The sequence below is a fragment of the Setaria italica genome, chromosome I (genome assembly GCF_000263155.2).
Source record: "Setaria italica strain Yugu1 chromosome I, Setaria_italica_v2.0, whole genome shotgun sequence".
NCBI classification, from domain to species: Eukaryota; Viridiplantae; Streptophyta; class Magnoliopsida; order Poales; family Poaceae; genus Setaria; species Setaria italica.
The window spans coordinates 19,839,409-19,865,351 of NC_028450.1; the positions used below are offsets into that span (position 1 = coordinate 19,839,409).

General features: G+C 39.9%; 2 protein-coding genes across 2 annotated transcripts; both read left to right on the forward strand.

Annotated features, from left to right (window-relative positions):
- Positions 1 to 3,731: 3,731 nt before the first annotated feature.
- Positions 3,732 to 18,174, forward strand: LOC101783261 (protein CTR9 homolog). The gene is made up of 24 exons (XM_004952354.4): positions 3,732 to 4,112; positions 4,747 to 4,813; positions 4,960 to 5,151; positions 5,822 to 5,922; positions 6,598 to 6,684; positions 6,769 to 6,885; positions 6,969 to 7,032; positions 7,121 to 7,335; positions 7,456 to 7,540; positions 10,040 to 10,140; positions 10,231 to 10,323; positions 11,195 to 11,263; positions 11,872 to 11,964; positions 12,040 to 12,297; positions 12,805 to 12,885; positions 12,955 to 13,113; positions 13,594 to 13,689; positions 15,195 to 15,299; positions 15,386 to 15,493; positions 15,601 to 15,825; positions 16,482 to 16,748; positions 16,842 to 16,913; positions 17,195 to 17,488; positions 17,727 to 18,174. Exons 1-24 carry the CDS (start codon positions 3,972 to 3,974, stop codon positions 17,844 to 17,846), a joined length of 3,210 nt encoding a protein of 1,069 aa, XP_004952411.1. The 5' UTR covers positions 3,732 to 3,971; the 3' UTR covers positions 17,847 to 18,174.
- A 1,670-nt stretch (positions 18,175 to 19,844) lies between these two features.
- On the forward strand, positions 19,845 to 25,011 carry LOC101783667 (probable protein S-acyltransferase 14). The gene is made up of 7 exons (XM_004952355.4): positions 19,845 to 20,413; positions 20,704 to 20,947; positions 21,216 to 21,307; positions 22,530 to 22,653; positions 22,751 to 22,836; positions 22,916 to 22,981; positions 24,493 to 25,011. The coding sequence occupies exons 1-7, from the start codon at positions 20,198 to 20,200 to the stop codon at positions 24,616 to 24,618; spliced, it is 954 nt and encodes a 317-aa protein (XP_004952412.1). The 5' UTR covers positions 19,845 to 20,197; the 3' UTR covers positions 24,619 to 25,011.
- The last annotated feature ends 932 nt before the right edge of the window (positions 25,012 to 25,943 follow it).

The following is a 25,943-nucleotide window of genomic DNA, read 5'->3' on the forward strand; positions in this document are numbered from 1 at the left end:
CCATCGCCCTGGCGTTCCCAGCATGGATTGGTTTAATACATGATCTAAGTATGAAAAGAGGATGTTAGTTGCTCCTCCGCCCCAAATTATAGGTCGTTTTGGTTTTTCTAGGTTCATAGGTGTTTGTATACATCTAAATATATTATATGTCTAGATGCATATAAACACCTAGGAATCTACAAAAGCCAAAACAACTTATAGTTTGAAACGGATGGAGTAGTCGTGGATCTTACCATCGCAAGATAATGCTAAACTCTCTGTTTTAATTTATCAAATTTTCTTTATTTTATCAGTCCACTTAACAGCCCACATATTACCACTAATGAGAATGGTAGACCTAGCCATAACACCCTTGGTTTGGCAAATTATTATACATTTTCCATGACATATAGGCGACAAGTGCCTAGTGTCTCCTTTCAAAAGAGGCATTTAAATTTAGAACTTATAAAAAATAAACATATTTATAAAATGGTGTAGGATTAGAATACTGAGTAGAGTGAATACTTAAAAACACGATACTAAGCAAATTTAGTTAGAGTCACAAAAGAAATTCTTTTTCTACTCTTTTCTAAACTTGGTGAGGGTCAACCTAGGATGATAAGATAGATATAGTTCAATCTCTAAAATTGTAAATGCTCAAAGTAAATTGCAATAGTGAAATTAAACAAGAGAATCGTGGTATCGATGACTTGCCAGTCACTCCTAATCCACGTTGAGGTGGATTCAATGTTTCAACTGCTACTCTATCAAAGGCACTGTTTGATGTGTTGAGCCGGCTTGGATCAAAAAAGGAATCCACACATTGAGTAGTGTTGTTCTTCACTGCTCCGATGAGAGGTTAGCACAAAAACCTCACATAAGGAAAAATAGACTCCTTCACAGTCTTCTCGAAGGACTCTACAACCTCCAAGCCATCTAGAAGGCGGCAACATCCAAGAGTAATAAGTAGATGATGCTTGCTTGAAAACTCCCTAGTACCTCAAAACTCAAACTCGTAATGCAACGCACTAGGATGCTCTTAATCTCATAAAGAATTCAACCTCTTAGCAAATTGAGTGGGAGAGATGAGAATTATGCCTCAAGTATGTCAAGAAGGATTTTCAATGTGCCAAGAGACCTCACCCATAACCAAGCATGAGGTATATATAGAGCAACCCTCAAAATTATGTCGTTCCATTCAATTTCCATCCAGACAATACGTCGTTCAACCCAAGCACTATTTTTGTAATAAATGCGTGTCGGTGGTGACCATGACAAGGTTGGTGGCCCTTACAATGCCGGACAATCCGCCGTTCATCGTGACAAATCATACAGAATCATTTTGGTTTTGTCCAAGTTCCAATTTACCACAATGGACTGTCATTTGGTCAATTTTTGCCCGAACTCAAAACCATGTAAGGTTATGTCCAAACTTAGAAGTTAGTAGGCGGACTGTCCGCCCTAGGAGGACGAACTGTCCGCCCAGCATAGGACATTCACTAGATCTGTGTAAATGTTAGCATTGTTAGGCAGGCTGTTTGCGTGCTCTTACCGAATGTCAGCCATTGTGAGGTTTCGTCTTCCCAGTACCTCACCTGATCTATCCACAAACAATTGTTTTTCTTTTTGAAACTTTTCCACAAACAATTGTTAGTCGGCAAACTGTCCGTCATCCATGACGGGACTGTCCACGTTAGCTCGACAGATCAAAGTCAATTTTTAGCTAAGTCAATTTGATTCTCAGCCACAAGAGGTTGGATAGTTTGCCGTTAGGAACCAGCTGGCCATTCACAAATATGCTTTCAAAACTATTCTTCACTCTTTTTTTTTCCGAACCCAGTGCAACTGTTGAGCAAAGTGGTTTTATAGAATCGTCAAGCAAATGAACATCGACCCTTCTTGATAGTATAGCTACCTATCCTATTAATCCGATCAATTATCATCCTCTAAACATCTTTTGACCGGTAAAATAGACAACCTATACTTGAAGCTCAATTCTTCAATTATACATTTGTGCTTTCCACTGTGAATCTCAGTTGAAGCTCAATTCATCTCTGGGACTAACATATACTCATATGTCGAATGAAATTGTTGCTCCACAAATGTTGCTATTAATTATCAAAATTCAAATTAGGGTCTACACGCTTTCAAAAGGTACCCAAGATCTTGGGCCATTGCTGGCTGTAAAACAAGATAAAACTAGCAAGATCTTCAAACACACTCGAGTATATTTAAATAATTTTTTTCAAGATTTAAGAATATATTTTTAAGTGGGTGGAATTTTTTTTGTTGAATCAGGAACAAAATTCAATGTTTAGAAGAAAAGCTATATGTTTGGGTTTCCATAAAAAATATTTATTTTATAAGAAAAATATTTGTAGCTTAACTATAAGAAAATGTTATTTAAGTGGGACAACATGTAGGTAGAACAAATCATGCAAGCAAGTGGAAAAAGGTACATCTTGTTTGTTTGAGAAAAATTATTAAACTAAAACAACAAAAAATTATTCATGCAACAAAATACTTATGGATCAAAGAATACATGTCGTGTTTTCCGAATTTGACTCTTACTGAACGGGGAACGGGTGAGCCTTGCCTGGTTTTCCACAACTAGAATATTAGTATAGCAGAAGGCCTCGTGTGTCCTCAACGCTCCCTCCCCCCGGGTCGTCTTCGGATCGCCTTCTTTTTCTCTCACCACCATAGTTATTTTGCTCGAGCTAGCTTAAAGCATAGGTTACTCACAACCTTTATGTTTTCGTTAAAATTATAAGAGTCCATCAGATGAAGGAAAGGAGGAAACGAGATGCTACATATGCAATCTCCACGTGGATTTCTTCTCACAATTTTTCAAATGATACGAAGAGATCTGTAGCCTGGTGGTTTCAAATGATACGAAGAGATCTCTAGTCTAGTGGTTAGAGCATATGAATATCATTTAACATGTCTAGCTTCAACTCCCCGTAGAAGCAAATTAAACAGATTTGGGATAAAATATTATAAAAAAGGTTGGACTTTCCTTGCTGACTTCGGTCAATTTTTTTTTCAAATGATAGTTATCTGTCCATGATTTTATTATTGGTACTTACAACTATAAAGTTTTATGAAATAGGATTATAAAATCGTATATGACATATAAAAAGCCTTAAAAGTTGAAAGCACATACTCCATTCGTTTTTAAAAATAAATATATGGGACCATTAACGTTTTGCTCAAATTTACAACAATATTTATTTACACAATTAGTTAAGTAAAGTAAAATAAGTATCACTAGATTTATATTAAATATTTTTTTAAGATTTGACTTTTAAATTTATTTTTCATCGAGCGAGGCACTAGTGGTGACTCCATTGATTTGCTAGATCAATCTATTAGATGTGCTTATAGTAGTAGGATTTGTGTGAATGTAATTATAGGAAGAGGGTGTGTGTGCATTTATGTGAACATACATGTTTGAAAAATCAAGCGAACCAAGAAAGTTATTATCGTATTACGAATAGAGGTCATATAAATTAAATAAACATTGCAGATGCGCAGTTATAGTTTTATTAGTTCAAATTAATTCAAAAACCTCCCTCCATTTCAAATTGTAGTCGTTTTGACTTTTCTAGATACATAATTTTTGTTATACACTTATATATATATTATATGTAGATACATGTAAAATCTATGTATTTAAAAAAGTCAAATACATCTTTAGAAAAAAAATTAGTTTTTTTTAAGGACCTGAACGCCCGCAAACAAGAGGACAACCTACATCGATTCAATTCCTGCTTCCAGCCTTCCAGAGTTCCAGTAATCCAGTCGGGCTCTCTCTCCCCTTCGACAATCGACGCCGTCCTCTTCCCCGTGCTCCGGTGGTCTGCATCCCCACCAGCCCTGTCGGCCGCCGGCCATCTGTCGCCGCCTGTGAGCACGCGAAGGCGGACCACCCAGCTGCCAAGGGTTTCTCCCCCTCCGGAGGCGAAGGGGGAGTGAGAAGCACCGGGAGGATGGCGAGCGTGTACATCCCGGTGCAGGGGACAGAGGAGGAGGTCCGGGTGGCGCTGGACCAGCTCCCCCACGACGCCTCCGACATCCTCGACATTCTCAAGGCCGAGCAGGCCCCGCTTCACCTCTGGCTCATAATCGCGGTACGTCTCCCCTTCCCATCTCTCTAATGCTCGGAGTCCCAAGAATTCCCCAACTCTCCTTGGGATTCTTCTTCGAATTTCTAGGCCTTCTTGATGTGGGGACTGATTCTATGGGGCGGTGTCGTGGTTGCCCACCCTTGCTTCCTGTTTGTTCCCACGATTTGCGCTGGAATTTCTAGGGCTAGGGTCCCGTTTAATTTTGTGCTTCCATATGGCTTTGGGAGGATGCAGCTGATCTTGATGATTGCTGTTAACTTGTTAAAGTACATTTAAGTTGTTAGTCATATTAGCTTTGGTCTGGTTCTGCAAGGTGAACATTCTCAGTGAGGGAGAAGGTAACCGGTGATGTCCCAGAAATTGCAACCCGATAGCACCATTGTCATCTTTGGACAAATAACTTGTGCTAGTGTTTCATTCGCCTAGCTCTAACATGCATTCCAGCTTCACCTCTTTGGGCAAAACATTAAAAAGAAACAAAAGCTCCCAAAATAACGACATGAAAAGCAATTACAAGTAATGCTGTACCCTGTAGTATTTTTGTGGCATCTTTTGGTTGTTTATTCATATATAGCCTGCCTCTAAAGATTGCATGGCTGTTCATGAGTTGAATCTTGTTAATCTTCTTTTAACACAGAGAGAATACTTCAAGCAAGGAAAGATAGAACAGTTCCGTCAGATTCTAGAGGAAGGATCTGGTCCTGGTTAGTTTCTTTAATGCTGTCTGTAGTTTTTATTATTGAACCGAATAATATTTGATTCTGCCTTGCTAGTTCTATTCTTGACTATTCCTTGAAAGCCCCTGACCTATTTATCTGTATCTTGTTGAATCACCCCTTTATCTTTGCAGAAATCGATGAGTATTATGCCGATGTGAAGTATGAACGAATAGCAATCCTTAATGCTTTGGGTGCTTTCCATACTTTCTTGGGAAAGGTTGAGAGAGCACCACAGAAGGAAGCACATTTTAAAGATGCCACTCAATATTACAATAGAGCATCAAGGATAGATGAAACAGAACCTTCTACGTGGATTGGAAAAGGTTCCACTTTTTTGAACATTTTAAATCTATTACATATGTTTTGTTCTTTTGTAGCTTTCTGTACACTGTCACGTGGTTGTATAATGAATGATTAAACATTGGATGCACATGGGGGGAAATAGGAAAGGGCCCTTTTGTAGTTACAAAATTCACTACTACAAGTATTTGCCACATCATAGTTCATTCTTAATATGATTGAGCAGCTGTTATTATTTCGATACTGTTGCCTGATATTGTTATTGATTTTGGGATATAACTATATGTGTTACTTCCTCTGATTCAAAATAGATGCCATTCTCTCAAAAGACACGCCATCTAGAAATTCTATCACTATCACAAATAAATGGTACATTGTTTGAGGAAAACAAATAAACGATGCATCACTTTCCAATGTAGTGTAAATGAGGTAATAGGGCCATTTTATTCACTTTCTTATTGCTTGTGCGCAACTCTAAAATGTCATGTATTTGAATCAGAGGGTGTAATTATTTTCGATAACTGCATTTGCCTTTGAGCATGTATGCCCAGCTGCATGATTAGTAGTACCTTCAATGCCTTTTTCCAGCATACTACTTCATTTTGGATGATTACAGATTACTCCTTAGTTTTTGTTGATGTTCTTACCAGATTGGAGCTTTCAGTATGCTGATTTATTGATGTTCCTCTGCAGGTCAACTCTGTGTGGCCAAGGGTGAGTTGCAAATGGCGTCTGACTCATTCAAGATTGTGTTGGATGAAGATGGAAACAATTTTCCGGCTCTACTTGGTCAGGTGATTTCCTTTAGGTTGTTGAAGTGGTCAAATCATAGTGAAATATGGTACTTTCAAATTGTTGGTACTTTGAAATTGTTTCTTGTGTGGAGGTAAATGCTGATGCTTATATTTTGGACTTGGTTTGTTATAATTTGAGCGGTTTGTTATAATTTGAGCCAATGGAAGTGTCATCATGATATGTGTTTCTACAAAAGTTTAATCATATCTTATCTTAAAATTTAAGAATTGTTGACAATTTAATTCCATGCCTTCTCATTGTTTGTTAAATGCTTGCTGTTTCATTCAAACTAGCTATTCCTTGTCCTACTCTTTAGCATGTGATAAATGATGACATGACTTGCTTGGATGAGTTCAAGGCCAGGGTTTAATCGAGGCAAGGCCATAGTAGTCTAAATTTTGGAACCGATTAACAGAAGTTTGGATTCATAAGGATATCTTCTTAATTAAACAATGTTTCCTAACTAACCAAACATCAGACGTGATAACCAAGTCTGTTATTTCTACCATATGCTGTGTGCTGCTGCTACAGTGACAAGCCAACTTGTGCTCTGGTTCTGGGTGCCAAGCTTTGACGTTCTTTGTTTTCTGGGCGCCATATAAGTATATAATTATTTATTGATATATTTGATATTTATTCATATCCTATTTTAATGTTCAAACTTGTTGCAACAGGCCTCTGTTTACTTTTTGATGGGTGAAGCAGAGCAGCAGCACAAAAAATCCCTGGAGCATTATAGGAACGCACTAGACCTCTACAAGGTTGAGCAAATTACTTTGTTGACCGTTGATAGTGCTGCATGTTTATGACACACTGACATTCCCTGTTGAATTTTGTACACTTAGCGAGCTCTGCGAGCATATTCTGATTGTCCTGCTGCTGTAAGGCTTGGCATAGCCTTTTGCCGATATAAACTTGGACAAGTAGAAAAAGCTCGGCAAGCTTTTCAGAGAGTTTTACAGGTAAGCCCTATTTCTTGCGTTGGGCAGAAATTTTGAATCTAAGGTAAGTACAATGCCTTCACCAATTGAACTTAACGTTACAGCTGGACCCTCAAAATGTTGATGCTTTAGTGGCAGTAGCAATCATGGACTTGCAAACAAATGAAGGTACATGCTCTGCACAAGTAAGAGGTTACAATCTGAATGTTGCCTTTCCTCCCTTGTTTCTAATTCAACTGTTGCAACTTCCTTATAGCTGGTGGGATTCGCAGAGGAATGGAGAAAATGAAAATAGCATTTGAAATTTATCCTTATTGTACATTGGCACTCAACCACCTTGCGAACCATTATTTCTTTACTGGCCAACATTTTGTGGTTGAACAATTGACTGAGACTGCTCTCTCTTCAAGCAATCATGGACTACTGAAATCACATGCTTACTATAACTTAGCCAGATCATACCACAGTAAGGTAACATATCTACCAAACTAATATGATGTTCTTTTACTTGCTTCTTTGTTCAAATTTTGGATATTAAGAATAATTCCCCACACCTAGTCATGCATATATTTGATATTTAATAAAATTCAGGGGGACATTGAGACTGCTGGACGATATTACATGGCATCTGTTAAAGAAATCAGTAAACCACAAGACTTTGTGTTACCATATGTTGGTCAGTTTCTCGTGCACTTGTTTTTATCTTTTACATTTTTACGGTTTTTTTTCTTCATAACTTCTCAGCATACATGCCCATGCTTTCATCAGATATGAAGATATATTTATTATCTAAATTGCTCTGATTCCTACTTGTGAGTTGTGATATTCTGATGATTTAGATGCATTGAATTTTTAGTGGACTTATAATGAGATGTTCTATGTGCTAACTAACTTGATTAGATTGTTCAATTTTTTAGGATCCTTTTTGATTAAATTGTTCCCTAACATCTGTTACATGTTACCTTGATTCTTCTTTGTTTTGACCCTATGATCATCATTAGTGGACCAATATCTGCTAGTAGATCTGAGCAACACTTATATTTTGTGCAGAATTATATTTATGCTTTGAACTCTAAATTTGATGCCTTTATTTTCAAACTACAGCCCAATGAAACATAATATGCTGTTTCTACAAATAGTTCTGGATGTAGAAGGATAAAAGATGAAGCTTTTCCATTAAAAAAGCATATGTTAAATAATTATCTGTAGAATCAGGTATTCCCTCAAGGTGCAAGTCAGGTTGGTTCATGTTTGTATTAGAAGTCCATAATCAGCACTGAACAGTAGCACGCCATGAGCCAGCACGCACGCGCATGTTGTGTCTATTTTGCTGTTCCTTAGCACCGAGCCAATGAACCATTAAGCACAATATAATATCCTTAGACTAGTTAATTTGAGCGCTTTTGTGTAATAGAAATTGAACAGTTCCAACTCCAGCCTGACAATAGACTAACTACGGGTCTGTTTGGGATGGCTCCACTCCACAACTCCAGCAACTCCAGCAAAAAATTCAGCCAAACACCCCAGCTCCAAAACTCCATGGAGTTGCCAACTCCATGGAGCTGTAGTGCAAATGGGGGTGGAGTTTTAGAGCACCTCTTTTGCTGCTCCAAAACACTCTCTTTTAAACCTCCTCATTGAGTTGGTGGGTAATTACCCACCCATGCCACTCGTTACACAAAAATAACGTTTCGTTCTTTTCCTCTGATAGCCCCCGCGCCTGTTTTTCTCGGGACCCGGCGCCAATGTTTTTTTCCGCCGCCGCCTGCACCATTCTCCCGTCGCCGCGCTAGGGTTTCGGCCGGCCAACCCCCGCCGCCGCCCTACCCCTGACGCCGGTGGCCCGAGCCCCATTGACCGGCCGCCTAGCCCCGCTGTCCTTCTCGGAGTGGGGAACATTGCGTCGAGCTCGCTGCCGTCCTCCTCGTCCATGGCCGCCATGAACCGTGACAGTAGATCGGCGGCCGGCCAACCCCCGCCGCCGCCCTACCCCTGACGCCGGCGGCCCGAGCCCCATCGACCGGCCGCCTAGCCCCGCTGCCCTTCTCGGAGTGGGGAACATTGCGTCGAGCTCGCTGCCGTCCTCCTCGTCCATGGCCGCCATGAACCGTGACAGTAGATCGGCGGCATCCCCATCGTCGTCGAGGCCGTTCTTCTGACGCGCCTCCTTTGACTCAACGACCCGCCCCTCTGCGGCGGCGTCATCCGGGAGCGGCAGGAGCCCGCGCCGCAGGTGGGCTGCGAGGATGCCGTCGGCGGAGCGAGCGGGACGAGAGGCGGCCGTCGGCGGCGAAGAGGCTGTCGCTGAAGAGCTCTGCCGTCGCGCCGCAGAAGATCGCGCCTAGCTCCACCTCCCACCACGGTGATGGCCTCTGCCGTGAGCTCCCTCGCCCCCACCACCACCTGTGCGCACGCTGGCCGCTTCCCCGCCTGGCTTCTTGCGGCCTGCTTCGCGCCGCGCCGGCGTGCGCCTCTCGTCGTTGGGGCCCGAGGCTCTAGGCCGTGCTGGCGTTCAGCTGGCCGGTGCTGGGGCGGATTAACGAGTGGCTGGCGATGGTGTGGTTCGTGTCCGCACTCGCCGTTGAGGCAGCTTGCGGTGACGGTGTCCTCGCGCAGGACTGCAACAGCGCCGGCCTCGTGTGGTTCGCGTACACTGTGGTCCCTCCCTCCCCATCGTTTCTTTCTTCTAGGTTGCTATGAACTCAGTTCGCCGGAAAAAGAGAGGGAGGGAAAGACGGAGCAGAGGAATGGAATGGTTGCTGCGAACTCGGTTCGCTAGAAAAAGAGAGGGTGGGAAACGCGGAGCAGAGGAATGGAACGGAAAAAAAAGAGATGGAGTCTGGGGAAGAAGAAGATGGGATAGAGAGGATGACAAGTGGGACCTGAATTGGGGGCAACAATGGCAATCCACACTGAAATTGGTTTTTTTTTGGAGCTGAGAGTACCCATCTAGCCAAACACCCCATTTTAGTTCTGGAGTTCTAGAGTGGAGTCAACTCCACCTGAAGTTCTGGAGTGGAGCAGCTTCACTCAGAGCTGGAGTCATGCCAAACAGGGCCTACATGACATACACAACTATGATTTCTAATTTTCAATCTTATTCCCTAGGTCCACCAATGTCATTTTGGAGCACTTTATTTAGTTTCTGTTTGTAACACAATATGATCTGAACCAGGACTTGGTCAAATACAATTAAAATTTGGAGACTTCAAAAGTTCACTAACTAGCTTTGAGAAAGTGCTGGAGGTACACCCTGAAAATTGTGAAAGTTTGAAGGTAATGCATATTCATTTAATTGGACACTGTGTTCATCTATTTGTAACATATTGTTTTATTTATGAAATAAATTTATGTTTACTCTTCTAGGCTATTGGGCACATACATGCAAAATCTGGTGAAACTGAAAAAGCTATAGAAACCTTCAAGAAAGTTACCCGGATTGACCCCAAAGATCATCAGGTACTAATTTCTGCTGTAATATATTTTTTAGCATTGCAAAATCATAATCTTGTAAGTGCTTTCCAAGATGATACTGATGTAATTTTCAAATCTCCAATCTGGCTATAAAAGAAAATATTGTGGCCAAGATAGTTTGGCTGCGCACAACCCAAAATATCACTTTACTGTGACTGGAAGGAATATTGTGTATGATCATTTTGAAATGTCTTATCATATAGAGCTTCAGGAACGAGGCGTAGTTTGTGTGAGAGGCTTCTTTCAAATGATGAATCCATGTCCTTCCATGGATCTTGAAATGCTGATGATTAGAGAATTGGAATGCTAGCGTCTTACAGTTAGTTTGTTGCAGTCCGTTTGATCTGGTCCCCAAAAGACACACACCACATTGGCCCTAATGTGTAATTTTAATTTCTCTAAACATGTTCTATCGCTATTAATTATTAGTATATATAATGACAAACTTATTTTACTTGTGATAGTGATTTATCCATTTTTTTTTACCCTTGTAGTTGCGTCAACTCCAGTTACATGCTATATTTGTTGTAGGAAAGGATAGACATTCATACCAGGCTTGAAATATGTAAAATGGGCATTATTTTGTTGTTTAGATGATTTTTCCTCTTGACTATTTTTGTGCGCCACTGAGCTATACTTTTAGGACTGACTAAAGTGATGTATCTGGTATGAAGCATCACTGGATGATGAGTGTGTCAGAGTGATAAACCAAAAGTTTAATAAAGCTAAGTAGATGGAAGCTGTGATAATTTTTTATTTCAATCTCAGATTTTATGAGTTTGGTGTTTATTCTGTTACTTTGTGTTCTTGTTCAGTCCTAGTTGCAATAACCCAAGTCGATGAAATCACTTTGCAGGCATTTGTGGAACTTGGTGAATTGTTGGTAGAATCTGACTGGGCTGCTGCTATGGAATACTTGAAGACGGTAAGCTTTTCAATTGGCTGTTTAGTGTTGGGTTTGAGTTTTATTCATTTGACTGATATCATATTCTAGTGTAGTTCTGTATAAATTACTATGACCCCCCTCCCATTCTTTCCAATCAAAACATGCACATGTTTTTGACATAATTGATCATGAAAAATTAGCTTCATGAGCTCTGTTTCCCTTAACTGTATGACTGAAGACATAAAGAACTGCTAGTGCTTGAGATTTATTTAGTTCTGTATTCCTTCTGCATGTATTTTTACTGTCTTCTTCCTTTATGTGTTTTTTTTTCTCAACTGTGGAGTAAAACAGCTTTGCTCTCTCAGAATCTGAGTTTTAGATTGTGCTACATCATATCCTTGGCATGATTATTCACGAAGTTTTAGGTGCATCAGCATGATGAACCATGGACATAGTAGTTACATGGGCTGGTGTTTCTCTAAGTTGGTCTACCAGTTTATGCTCTGCTTCTTGTCAAAGCTAATAAGTTGTTGCATCCTTTTCACTTTATCTTGTTAGTGCTGACTGCTTGCCTCTGTTTTTGGGTACACTGCACACCCCGTTCTGCTTCATTCTTAGAATATGAAATCTTACTTAGTGCTTCACAGGCCCGTAATCTCCTCAAGAAGGCAGGGGAGGATGTTCCTGTTGAGTTGCTCAATGGAATTGGACTTCTTCATTTTGAGAAGGGAGAGTTTGAGGTTTGCTTACTGCACACTCGAATATTATGATCTATCATTGATACATGGCACTACCCTTATTAATTGTACTTTCAGATGGCTGAACAAAGTTTTAAGGAAGCACTAGGTGATGGTCTTTGGGTTTCAATTATGGATGGGAAAGTAGGTAGCTCTATGGTCAACTGGAGTGGTCAGTATAAGGATCAGAGTTTCTTTCACCAACTTGAAGAGGAAGGTGTGCCTCTTGAGTTACATTCAAATAAGGTCACCACACTGTTTAATTATGCAAGATTACTGGAAGAACGTCATGATTCTGTCAGAGCAAGCCTCTTTTACCGTTTCATTATTTTCAAGGTACTCCTGCTCCTGTCCCTTCTGAAAGCTCATGATGGCACACATGCACTGATCATCTTTCATATGAAAGATAAAAGAATAGTTTCATGTCAAAGCCAGATGTTTTGTGTTTTCAAATATTTGCACTTCTCCCATTCACAAAAGCTTGACGCTTCTGACCAAATTATGCAAAGTAATGCATCATGCTTTGGACACGATTTATGAATACCAGAAGAATAAATGGTGAGGCATTGAAGTTTGAGACATCAAGTTGCATAAGTAATAAAAGTAGTATTGGAAATAAGTGTACCTCTCAAATGTTAAAATAACTATATTTTTGAGTGTTTTTCTTCCAAAGGTGCTGTCTACTTGTGAATGGGGGTAGTAATTGCACTGGCTTCCTAATGAAATACTAAAATATATTTCTATAGCATTGTGTTTGTTTAAGTTGGATTTCCTGTGCAGCAATGAAAATTATCTCCTGCATCTTTTGTGTTGTGCTATAATTCCCTTGTTTTTCAATAACAGTACCCTGACTACATAGATGCCTACCTGAGGCTAGCGGCTATTGCGAAACAAAGAAACAATGCCCAACTGAGCATTGAACTGGTATGATCAATGCTTCTGTTTCATTTCTTTTGGTTTAATTGAGAAAACTATTAATGTTTTTGTTTTTAGGTAGGTGATGCTTTAAAGATAGATGAGAAGAACTCGAATGCGTTGTCTATGCTTGGAAGTCTTGAGCTCCAGAGTGATGAAACCTGGCTTACCGCAAAGGAGCATTTCCGTAATGCTAAGGAGGCCACCAAGGGAGATGCCTACTCTTTGCTTCAATTGGTATGTAAGCTGATTTCACTTAAGGAAATTTGTTGACACTATGAAACAGTTTACAACAATAATGGGCTTTTAACCTTGCTAAGATTGTTCATTTTCATCAGGTTTCTCAAACTATATGTAAATAAAACTGGTGAATCAGAATTTGGTCTAAGTTCTAGTGGCTGTAATTTGAACTGAGCTGTACAGACAATAGCTAAAGGCTATTTTGCCCCTTTGGCCAAAACAAATCAGCTGGCGCAAATCCTCATGTCATTTCAGTGGTGCTTCTGCCCAGTTAAAGTGGAACTGAAAATGTGAACTCATTTAGTGACTCATGAATCAGTAGTTGCATTTACAGCAACAGACAATTTCATGTAGCATTTGCATGTTTCTACTTAAAAGTTTCACATCTATGTTGTTTGCCATGCATACTTTTGTTTCAACTTATCAGTTATATGTATTTATTCTTCTTTTGATGAATGCCTTTTAATTTTATTGAAGGGGAACTGGAATTACTTTGCAGCCAATCGCCCTGAGAAAAAGGCCCCGAAATTTGAGGCTACTCATAGGGAGAAAGCCATGGAACTCTATCAGAGTGTATGCTGCTTTACGCTTTCATTTCCAATGTGTTATTTGTACCAGTTAAAATGGATGGCTCACTATTATGAAATTTACATTACACCCTATCAGATTCTTCTTTCATTTAAATGCTCAATTCATGTGGCATATCTTTTTTGTTCCTGCGTATATTAGTTTTCCCTAATGAGATAAGATTGCAAAAACTTTCCTATGTTTTTTTGGATGAATAAAACTTTTCTTTGTTGAAACTGCTAGGACTCCCTCCGTTCCATATGTTTGTCCATGGCCTCAGGAGAAAATGTTTCAATTGTTTATCCATTGAGGGTATAGAGTGTAGTTGTTGCAGTATTTCCACTCACTACCTCTAATTAAATGCTTTGAGAAATGAGAAGTTGGTTGTTCATATTATTTAATAGGGGTATGGGTGGTCATTTCACATCGACTTTTACATGGAACTACTACTGCGCATGGTAACATTGCAGAACGGAGGGAGTAATATAACCCCCCTCAGAAGTCAATCTGCTTTTATAACCATTTATATTCTATTGAATTATCTGGGGCTTGCTGCCAATACAGCTTGAACGTCTACTTAGCTTTCTTATGCTAGTATATCCATTTGCAACTCCAGTCACCACATATGGTATCTGATATTTCTAGCCTGCAACTGGATTTCAATTGAGAAAAGGAATTTTTATCTCAAATAGTGGAAAATGGCCTCATACGTTGTTGCTTGCTGGGAATTTACATATTTCTTTTGGGGAACTGTTGGATTAATCGAAATTAAACTTCTGTAAGCACCTGACTCTTCAACTGGTCGAAGTAGCAAATAGGTACTAGCATTTTTGCGCTTTTTTATCCTTATTTATAGTATAGTTGCATCAATAGCCCCCTTCATTGTTTTGTTGTAATTTTGTTATGAGAGATAACTATCCGACTTGGAATGAGACACCACCTACATTGCATAATATCACTTTGGATCACTGTTTAATTTCCTATTGGAACTTTATCATGGTGAAAGACTGGAAGTTTAGTTTAGGTGCCAGACTGATGCTGGACACGACATTATGTTGGCGCATTTAGTTTTTTGGAGAAGTATAAAAAAGAGCCTGTTATATCGAATAGAATGGTACAATTTGGCTGTCTTTATTTTTTTTTATCTCGAATAAGCCGGAAAGCTGCGATCATTTCATTAAAGTAGAAGACAGAAAACTGTACAACACTAGTCCCTTACAAAGCTTATGTCTACTGCACCACTTAAGTAATAAGAATGACCTGAATTTGTTCAGTATTTCGCTGTCTTTATGCTGATTGCTCAGAACTAAACCATAATATTTTATAGTACCGGAGGTCACTTAAGTGCTAATGTTGCTCACTTTGGGGATTTAAATATATCTTCTAGGTGTTTACAGCTGTAGTGTACTGTACATCTTATTTCATACTTTGAATAGGGTGCTATGTGCAAAGTTCCTCTTGTTTATCAAGTCCCTTAATGGTTCATTCTAATGAAGTTGTACATTTGCCAGCAAGTACTAAAGCAGCATCGTAGTAATATGTTTGCTGCAAATGGTATTGGAATCTTATATGCTGAAAAAGCCAAATGGGACGTTGCTAAGGAGTTGTTTACACAGGTCAGGAGGGATGTAAAGTTCATTGTTCCATGTTGGTGCTGTATATGAACTTTAAATAATTAAGTCAGCAATTTGAAATGAATTAGGTACATGAAGCTGCATCTGGAAGTATATTTGTACACATGCCTGATGTATGGATCAATCTGGCTCATGTATATTTTGCTCAAGGTCATTTTCAACAAGCAGTTAAAATGGTAAGCTCCCTCCCTCGTCTGTGGCACATGCGTCAGCTGTGGCAAAGTTACTAATTCATGCATACACATAAAAATTCTGAGGTGATGTTGCTAATTCTTTCTTGTAGTACCAAAATTGCCTGCGGAAGTTCTTCAACAACACAGATGCAACTATCCTTTTATACCTTGCCCGAACACACTATGAGGCTGAGCAATGGCAAGACTGCAGGAAAACTTTGCTGAGAGCTATACATTTGGCTCCATCAAATTATTTGCTAAGGTTTAATGTAGGTGTGTCAATGCAGAAATTCTCAGCTTCTACTCTGCAAAAGACAAAACGAACAGTTGATGAGGTATGTACTGTTTCTTTTTTTACCTTGTCTCTAATTATTATATATATATACTGGCAATAAAACCTACAAAGTAACCTGTTTGGATCTTGTTGTTTTTTAGAAACCAAGGTATTGGCAAACAGTAGTTTTAGAAACCAAAGACGACTAAAACCATGGTTTAGAAAAAGAGGTCCAGATCTGAGTTTCTAAATCTGAACAGACTGCAGTTTAGCAATGCCATAGTTTTCAGAGTATAAGAATTGTTGCATTGTTGCTTCCAAACATCACAGTTTTCCAAAGCAAAGCATTTTTATAAAACCTTAGTATTGTTTTCAGAATTCCAACAAAACCTTGCATCAAAACAGTGAAACAGGCTTACTGTGATGAAGCTACCTTTCCATGCATTAGTTGCTGCAAATTTCCAATGCTCTGAAATTGGTAGTAATGCTTTCAGCCTTATTTGTATGTGGACCTAGATTGGATTTGCATAGAAATGGGTAATATATATACTGCTCTAACATATGAAATAAAAAGCCCTCATAATTTTTTTTCCTTCATCAAATTTGTCATTTCTTTTGATGACAGCTCTTGACATTGATTTTGACAACTTCATATTATATATTAGTTCATTCATCAGAAGTATTCAATGATTCTCCTTTTACATTTTCTATTTTTAGGTTCGTGCCACAGTCAGTGAACTTCAGAATGCTATTAGAGTGTTCAGTCTGTTGTCTGTTGCATCTACGTACCATTCCCATGGTTTTGACGAGAGGAAAATAGAAACTCATGTTGAGTACTGCAAACATTTGCTTGATGCTGCTAAGGTTCACCGTGATGCAGCTGAGCAAGCTGAGCAGCAAAACAAGCAAAAAATGGAAGTTGCCCGCCAGATTGCTTTGGCAGAGGAAGCTCGCCGAAGGGCAGAAGAGCAGAGGAAATTCCAGGTCTATCTCTTTCTTGAATATTAGCTGCATTTACTTCAATGACATTATTTGTTGTTGAAGTAATCTTGTTAATATAGTATTTTTATTTAACAGTTAGAAAGGAGGAGGGAAGAGGACGAGCTAAAGCAAATAAAGCAACAGGAGGAACACTTCGAGCGTGTGAAGGTATTTTACATGTTATTATGCATAAATTAGAGGAAACTGTTAAAAAATGATGATGTCAAAAGAGGATACTCCATCTCATTAATTCTTGCACATTATCATTCATTTATAATGCTATTTTAAATATGCCACTGAAAACCATGTATGAAATAAGCTACTTCATAGTGGCACGCATATATGAAAAACAATCATTATTTGGAACTTGGAAGTATGAATTATGTTCTTCTGGTCACCTTTTTGTATATTGCAAAAGGTATGTTCCGATATTATATATTTTTTGTTAGGAACAATGGAAAACATCCAGCCACACCCCTGGCAAGAGAAAAGATAGATCCAAGAACGAAGATGAAGAGGGGGTAAGTGAAAAGAGGAGGAGGAGGGGTAATAAGAGGAGGAAGGATCACAAGACAAAGATGCAGTACGGGGAGGAGGGAGAAGATGAATACAGAGATGAACCAGAAGGAGAAGATGACTATGCAAACTTGTTGAGGGATAACGACGGTGACAATTCAGAGAGAGCTCCTGATCACCTTCTTGCTGCTGCTGGTCTTGAGGATTCTGATGCTGAAGATGACATGGTAGGGTTGTGGTCTTTTTCGTACTCAATTTATGTTCATTATTTTTCTATTTACCTTTTCCCTGTTCATGTGTTTTTTTTCGGGTGATACATCTAATATTGATAAGCATTCCATTGGAAAAATTTAGATGCCCACTTCTGCTTATATTTACAGAAAATCAAATTACCTGTTCGATCTAGCTTTTACTGTTTAGGTTCACAATAAGCTACCTATTGCCACGTACTGTTTTCTCCTGCAGGGACATCCTCAATCTGCAATAGAACGGAAGAGACGAGCTTGGTCAGAATCTGAAGATGACGAGCCAGTCCAGAGACCAGCAGCACAAGCTAGCCCGGGCACGAATGATTTGAGTGAATGAAAGAAACAGAGTGAGTGAAGATGATGTTGTACATCATGTTGAATTGTAGCTTAGGGTTGTGTTTGGTTGGCTTCCAACTCACGCCCAAGGTCAGGCGTGCCGAACATGAGGTCAGTGTTTGTTTAGCTTCCAGACTTGTGGCGTGCCGCATCCGTGTAGTGATTTTGTACGCCGAAACTTGCCGAATGTGCGGCGCTCGTTTTGATCGTCTGTAACCGATTGACAGTAATTCTGTAATCCAAAAAATCCTATATCGATTAGTCTGGCAGAGATGACCTAGGTAGTTTGTTTAATCACATCCGTTTTATGAAGGTGTTTAATATGTTTCTCTTATAATGTTACATGGAAACTAATCCTTTTAACTCGTGGCCTATGTTTGTTTTCGCTGGCAGCCCGTTTCTCCCAGTGGCTGTATATTTGTTTTTTCCTCGAACATAAATTAGGCATTAGGAGGTCCAGCAAGCGCGACGCGCTCAAACCTTACGAAGAAGCTTTGCCCCATAAGCTGCGGCCGTGGTGAACTAGTCAGGGATCTCACAAAAGCATAGCCTCGACGCTAGGAGTAGCTCCATTAAGTACGTAATCGATCCAGTGCTTCCAAATCACTAAGCTCTAAGAATGATTAAGGAGAGTTTAAGACTTTCCTGATGCTCGATGCCTGCCCAGTGGCACTAGTCCGTGAACGTAGGTGCGAGTTGCAGGTACATAGTTTACGGTGGCGTATTATGTTGGGATAAATGGCAGCAAATCATACCTCATCTTGTAATGAATAGCGACGAAAAAAATCTACCAACAGATAGCAGCAATATACCGATTAATCCCTCATCTTGTAATTAATAACGAGGAGAACATCTACCAACAGATATGTAACGGAATAATAATAATAACCATAACGATTTATGTGGGAAAACCTTGTCAATGTGAGGAGTAAAAACCCATGGGATCAATCGGTCCACTCCAAGCTTCCACTATAATCAACAAATAACTACAAAGGGTCTTCTCTATGACCTCTAGATGATTACACTAGCATCAACACATTCACTATAATGCAACTTGATATTTGAAATAACAACCACAAACGAAGAGGTATGATAATTGTCAAACAGAGAATACACATATTCCGTTCCCTTCGACAATCAATTCATATCTCACAAACTACAGGTTCACCGTGCACAAAATTTGGTAGGATTGTAATTCCACAAGTCTCCAAATCACTGACAAAGTTTTATCTCAATTGGATACTATTTCATCACCCAAACTGATCATCTATTCATTTTCCGAACCTGCAGTCACCCTAACAGAACACCTCTCAAATCTGATACTCTCCTGAACCAAACCTCAAACCAACTGACCAAATCGAAGTACTCTAAGTGTAGAACAAGCTCACCAAATTTAGCACAAATCCAAGCACGTTTGATCCTCCAATCTCAAGCTTGAGGCAAATCTGCGTAGAGCCACCAAATCTGGACATATTTGCTTCTCCTTCCTCTTCCTCTACTCTCTTCTGTGCTATGTGTGTTAAGCTCTCCCTCACTCCTAAAGTGACGTCCAGACTTGGGAGAAAATGGGAGCTAGGGTTTTCTTGCTTGCTACTCCCTCTCAAGGAGCAATCTCAACCATTAATTCAAGTAACAAATCAATGGTGCACAAACACTGAGCTTGTGGGTTGTTTTCTTAAACTTTGCTAGGCTCCAATTCATCCTCCAACATATTATTCCTGCTCCATAGTTATTAGCTGCCACTCAATTTGCTATGGTATAGGTACTACTTGCTGTCTTCTATACCTCTCGTACTAAATAAAATTTGGATTTCCTCCAAAACTATTGGGAAAAAAGTTCCGTTGCCCGTTCAGCTTTGGATGGCTGATATGAGGAAACAATCTTTTTAACCATCACCTATTCACATTCGTATGCCAGTCTAGTTCTTAAACGCAAATTGACATAGTTGCCTTAACAAGTCGCAGGCGCAGTTGGTGACTGCCGTGCTTGAACCGTTAGGGAGAACGAGCCGAGGGTGCGACGCGACGCGCAGGATAGCCAAACGCCCGTTGATCCGCGGACTAGCGCGGAGGCGGAGCAATCCAGCCGTGGTGGAGCGGGTCGGTCATGCGCTCCTGACCGCTCTCCATTTCGAGCTTGCAGCCAGTCTCCTGACCCTCCCCAATCCCAATCCAATCTAGACGAAGGAAAGAAACCGGGCGAATTCTCTGCCGCGGCAGGTAGTATCCCGCAAACGAAGTAACGCGGCTGCTTACGGGGCGCGGTTGTCCCCGCTTTTCTTCTTCTCGACGCCGCTTCGGCAGTGGTTGGTGGGCGCCGTGCCGCCGAGCCTTGGGAGGCGGAGAGCCGGAGATGCACAGATCGGGGACGGCGATGGCGTGGAACGTGTTCAAGTTCTGCACGGCGCTGCGGGGGCTGGGCTCCGTCATGATCCTCCTCGTCCTCGGCATCGTTGGTGTCACCTACTACGCGCTCGTCCTCTGCAACTACGGGCCGGTGCTGCTCGCCGCCACAGGGGCGCTCGACGCCCTCGTCGCGCTTGTCGTCCTCGTCCTCTTCCACTTCCTGGTGCACCCTCGGCCCCTTGCGCTGCCCTTTCCTCTGTTTTTGGTGATTCTTGGCGTGATTCAGTGGCTTTGGCACTCCATTGCCGGATCTTTGGGTGGAGGGGTTGGATCTTTCACTTTTATTTCTAGATGCAACTTGATGTGCTTTGCTTAGAGATTCTCCTTGCATTTCACGCATGTGCTTTGCTTCAGCTCTACTTAATTCTTTTCATACTGTGATCTTTTTCCCGTTGCCTGATGCCCTGATATGCTAGAACCTAACAGCAACAATTTTGTCTTTTGGTGATGCAGCTTGCCATGCTTCTCTGGAGCTATTTCTCTGTTGTGTTTACTGACCCTGGTGGTGTTCCACCAAATTGGAGGCCCGATGTTGATGAAGAGAGCGGCGAAACTGCACCATTGTCCACCGCAGAGTTCAGTGATCTCATGAATTCACAGCAATCTATGGCTCTCAGTGATACAGGGAGTCCAAGAATCAGGTACTGCAGGAAATGTAACCAGCTAAAGCCACCTCGGTGCCATCACTGTTCTGTTTGTAAGTTTTTTCCCCAGAACTTTAAATTTGGTTATAGATTTTGGGTGTATTTGGTTCATGGCCAAACATTGTCACGCCACAGTTTAGGTGCAGTTTCTTAGGCTGCTGTTTGGTCCTCTACCAAAACTGTGGACCCAATCCTTTGCCAAACTATGCCAGAGGTATGGCGAACTATGGCGAACACGGCAAAGTTTGGCCATCACCCAAACATGCTTGAATTGCACATTCCTCTTTTTTGTGGTATACCTATGCCTTTAACTGATTTCAGGTGGAAGATGCGTGCTTAAGATGGATCATCATTGTGTATGGGTTGTGAATTGTGTTGGGGCACTGAACTACAAGTTCTTCCTTCTCTTCCTGGTAGGATGCTTAACACATTTTCTGCATGTGTTTGAAGTATACATTATTTAGCTTATTTATTTATGCAATAAATCTTTGAGCTATTCCATTAGAGACCAATGTATTAATGTTCAAAAGTTTTCTTTGGTCTAGTTGTGGTTAACTTTTTAATCATTTAGTGCATGAATGAGAATACTGATTTCAATTCCATAATATAAATCATACAAAAGCGAAAGAGCTATATGAATTTAAAACATTATGTGAATGGTTGAACTTGTGAAATCAGCTGTCCTTGGTTTGTTGGCCAGAATGCCAGATTACTCGAAATGTGACTGCATATACAAACTGATAAAATTCATGTTAGACTTTATGCTATGTGTGTTTAAGAGGGAAAAAAACATGATATGCCCTTGCATTTTCATTTCACTATTTGACTATACCAGCTATCCTTTGCAAATGTGAATATTTTATATTAATTTTTATAAGCTCTGATGGTCCGTGAGAACCTTTCAAAAGTAAATTTGAGGAGAACTTAGGAGCTTGTGTAAGGTATCTCATATCCGCTCCGCAAATGCCAACATCATTCTAGGTTTCTGTTGATTGTAGACTTCACCAACAACCGGGTGTCTTGAGTCAGGAATGAGTGATGTACTTCATAGTTAAGTACAATATACTTTAATAGTGCACTGCTTCTGATCTTAATATTATCAGCAGTGCTGGTGCAACCTACTTTTGCATATTTCTATCAAACTGATGTATTCATGGGGAAAGTCAGTACTACCTCCGATTCACAATACTTCTTGTTTTAGAGCTGGGCACAAAAATTAAGGATGTGGACAAAATGGACCTCTTACCCATATTAATATTCTCTGAAGTGTATGCACGGAAAAAAGAAGTATTTTAAAGGTGCAATTAAGGAGTGGTAAGACTGGAAAAAGCAGGTCAAGATTTCCTAAAAGTTGTAGAACAAGTATTTTGAATATTGTAAAGTAGGCTAAAACAATAAATATTTTGAATCGGAGGGAGTATGTATCATTGGTTCATTTGAAATACCTTACTCTGAGGCTGGTGTGATGTGTTCGCATCACAAGTCAATGAGATGTTTGCTTGCCATTATTAGGATCTGGGAAAACTTTATTGAACAATGAAAGGATTATTTAAATCAGTTCTCTTTGTTAGAAGTATATTTCATTTTGGATCATAGGGGTGCTCAAGTTATTTTGTTGTCTTTTGTACAATGCAGCTCTACACTTTTCTTGAGACGGCACTTGTTACCCTGTCCTTATTGCCCCACTTTATTGCTTTCTTCAGTGATGTTGAGATTCCAGGAACTCCTGGAGCACTTGCAACCACATTCCTGACCTTCGGTAAATACATTCTGTGAAGCTCTTTCTTTCCATTTAACTCTTTTGCTTGGAAAATTTTTTTAAGACACATTGTTGAAACTTTCCCTTTCCCTGGCAGTACTGAATCTGGCCTTTACTTTGAGTGTCCTTGGTTTTATGATCATGCATGTATCACTTGTTTCTGGTAACACAACAACAATTGAGGCAAGTACCTAACATTCCAATATTTTTCCCTGGAAAATATGCTACAGGATAAATCTGATCTGTTGTGCTACAAGTGCAGGCATATGAGAAAAAAACTACTCCATTCTGGAAGTATGATCTTGGCCGGAAGAGGAATTTTGCTCAGGTCAGGCTTTTTTCTGGTCTCTTCACTCTAAATCTGTGATGATTTGATCAACCAATCAGATCTTATCAACTAATTTGACAATCCACCAAAAATGTTTCTAATACATTCTGGGCATAGATCAGATTAATTAAGTTACTCAATAAAGCTATGTGATTGTTTTTTTTGTATTGCACATATGAATGAAAGAGAAAATTGCGTTGCACTTGCACTATACAATTTACTACTTAAATTAATACATGCTGTGTTTGTATAATTGTTTTATCACATGGGCGGTTTGGCAGCTTAAATCAATTGCATCTTGTTCCTGGGGCAATTTTATTGATATGACATCTGTTGAAATTATGAGTGCCAATTGCAATGTGGCTCTACCACTTGTCCATGTAGTATGTAGTTTCACCACCATCACATGTGCATACCAGTTGATGAAAACAGAGGATGGGAAGACCTGAAGTGTGAAAAATACAAGACCTGGACTGGTAGAGAAACCAATCAGTTACTGATGGTATACCAGCTAAATTCAAAATTGGCTGTTAACCGGCCAAAATTTAGTAGTTACCAGTGACTGACAAGCAAGCCCACTAGAGTGTAGATGTTGTTTAGCGAACAAATACTGACAGCTCAAGCAACCATCAACTTTATCGGCAATCAATGGCCATACAAATATTGAACTTTGCTGTGTCATCTAAATGAACAGCATCATCAAGTCATTACCTTCTCTGAGTAAACAAATCTCCTCTAGTTTCGTACAGTTTCAGTAGCTTGAGCTAAAGGAAGTATGAACTGTTAACCAGTGGCTTTAAATTTAAAATCAAAAGTTTAAATTATAACCTTCCGTACTGGTATGGCCAGCTACAGCTGATGTTCTTATTTCTCATTCATACTTCCAAAATTGAAATCTCCAAAATGTGTATCACCATTCCATTTTCTAATCACTGTGATTCCTTGGCACAATCAAAGCAATCTAGAGGGTTAAGATAATACATGTGTAGCAAGTGGTGTTGGATTTTCGATGCTGATTGACCAGAATTAAGAAGTGTATGCAATTCAATGTACTGTATGTGTACATGTAGGTAAAAGATCTACAATTTAATCTCCTAAAGGAAAGACTACAATTCTGTAGGAGTTAGGATTGACATGTACAATTCCTAATAATGTGAGTTCCTGACAACAATTATTCATCTCAGCTTTCATAGCTTTAACTTTTTCCTAGCCATTTCGGATGCATTGATACCTCTTAGCGAGGTTGTTTGCTAACGGGCCTCTAGCTGAGTTGGTTAGGTGGCTCTAGTAGCACTCCTCAGGTCCTGGGTTCGACCTGCGTGAGAAGGTCTTCTTAGCAAAATGTCCAGGGGTGGTCTTACCCCCCGCAGGTCAAGTTTTTTTTTTAGCGAGATTGTTTTCTGATATTCTGTGCACTATGACTTAATTCAACTTTGCTGCCATCGTTGGATGCCTGTAGGACACATTCTTTTGTTGTTATGAAATGTTTTTCTAACATGTTCTGTTACCAGGTTTTTGGAAACAACAAGTGGTATTGGTTTATTCCGTCATACTCAGAGGAGGACTTAAGAATAATACCAGCTCTACAGGGCCTAGATTATCCTGTAAGATCAGATTTTGATGGGCAAGGGCTGTAATTAGATGAGTTGAATGTGCCCAGCTGCCCTCTGTATAACATGTTTGATGTTACAGCCATGCCTTCATTACCAGGACAATGTCTCATGATGGTCAGTATCTACTTGTACAGCATCCCTTGACAATTGACATCAGTATGGCTGACCTACACGGTGCGATGAATGTAGAGGTATATATACAGAGGCATGTGAATTCATTTCTGATTCCTAGTCGTAGTTGAAGAATTCGCGGGACTCCTGTACTTGTCTGCATGGAATCTGTTGTACAATTGTTCCATGTATCTGAAAGAAGCTTGGGGGGTTTTGTGCTAGATGTACAAGTAATGGATGTATCAGGTATCCAAGTTAAAGTGAATTCCTATTGACGCTGTTATCATACATAGTTCTTAACTCTTAGACGATGGGTGATTGCCGAAGCCAAAGTAAATAATTGCAAATTTGCAAAGATGTTTTTATGTCAAACAATCATACACTGATTCTGAACACAAATGCTCGCCCCCCCCCCCCCCCCCCTAAAAAAAAATTATAGGTCAGATTCATATATGCATTTAGACATAATCTATATCTAGGTGCAAAGTAAAATAACTTATAATTTGATTAAGTTGCATCGGGTAATAAGGGATGCCTGATTAAGCTTGAGTAGGTGATTGCCGAAGCCAAAGTGAATAATTGCAAATTTGCTACCTTCCAGCGGATTTCATTTACACTGGTTCTGAACATGAACGCTACCTTCCGGCGGATTTCATTATGTTGCATCGGGTAACAAGGGATGCCTGATGAAGCTTGATTAGGTTGCTGATTTCTGGATCACGGGGGTACTTTGCTTGATTGTTTCTGCAATTCCTTCTCCATGACAGCGATGGCAGTGGTTTGAATTACATTCTACACCCTACGTCCTAAATTATAGGTCATTTTAACTTTTTTAGGTGCATATTTTTTCGATGCACATAGATATAATGCATGTCTAGATGTATAATTCTATCTATGGATCTAGAAAAAATTTAAATGACCTATAATTTGAAATGGAGAGAGTAGTGATGTGCATTACTTTCCAATCTTTCTTTTTATTGAAGAGAAAGTTTAGAGTGCTTGACAAAAATGAGAGTAGTTCATCCGGCGAAATCGAACGGTGGAAAGAAAGGAAGTACCAAAAGAGAAATACCAAAAAGTACCAATTTGGTGGGACCAAGTACCAAAAATAGTGAGAAATTACTAAGATGTCCTTTTAATTATGTGTAAATCTATTTAATTATTTTTTGGTAAGAAGGATAAGAAAGGAAAGTACCACAAATACCACTGCTTTAAAAGCATTGTAACTACGGATGTAA

What these genes read in the sequence shown, in the direction of transcription:
- LOC101783261 (XM_004952354.4), top strand. Translation starts at nt 3,972, where the DNA reads ATGGCGAGCGTGTACATCCCGGTGCAGGGGACAGAGGAGGAGGTCCGG. An exon ending in CTAAGGAGTTGTTTACACAG is followed by an intron (nt 15,300 to 15,385) that starts GTCAGGAGGGAT and finishes GAAATGAATTAG; the next exon opens with GTACATGAAGCTGCATCTGG. An exon ending in CTGATGCTGAAGATGACATG is followed by an intron (nt 17,489 to 17,726) that starts GTAGGGTTGTGG and finishes TTTCTCCTGCAG; the next exon opens with GGACATCCTCAATCTGCAAT.
- LOC101783667 (XM_004952355.4), top strand. Translation starts at nt 20,198, where the DNA reads ATGCACAGATCGGGGACGGCGATGGCGTGGAACGTGTTCAAGTTCTGC. An exon ending in TCGTCCTCTTCCACTTCCTG is followed by an intron (nt 20,414 to 20,703) that starts GTGCACCCTCGG and finishes TTGGTGATGCAG; the next exon opens with CTTGCCATGCTTCTCTGGAG. An exon ending in GGAAGAGGAATTTTGCTCAG is followed by an intron (nt 22,982 to 24,492) that starts GTCAGGCTTTTT and finishes TTCTGTTACCAG; the next exon opens with GTTTTTGGAAACAACAAGTG.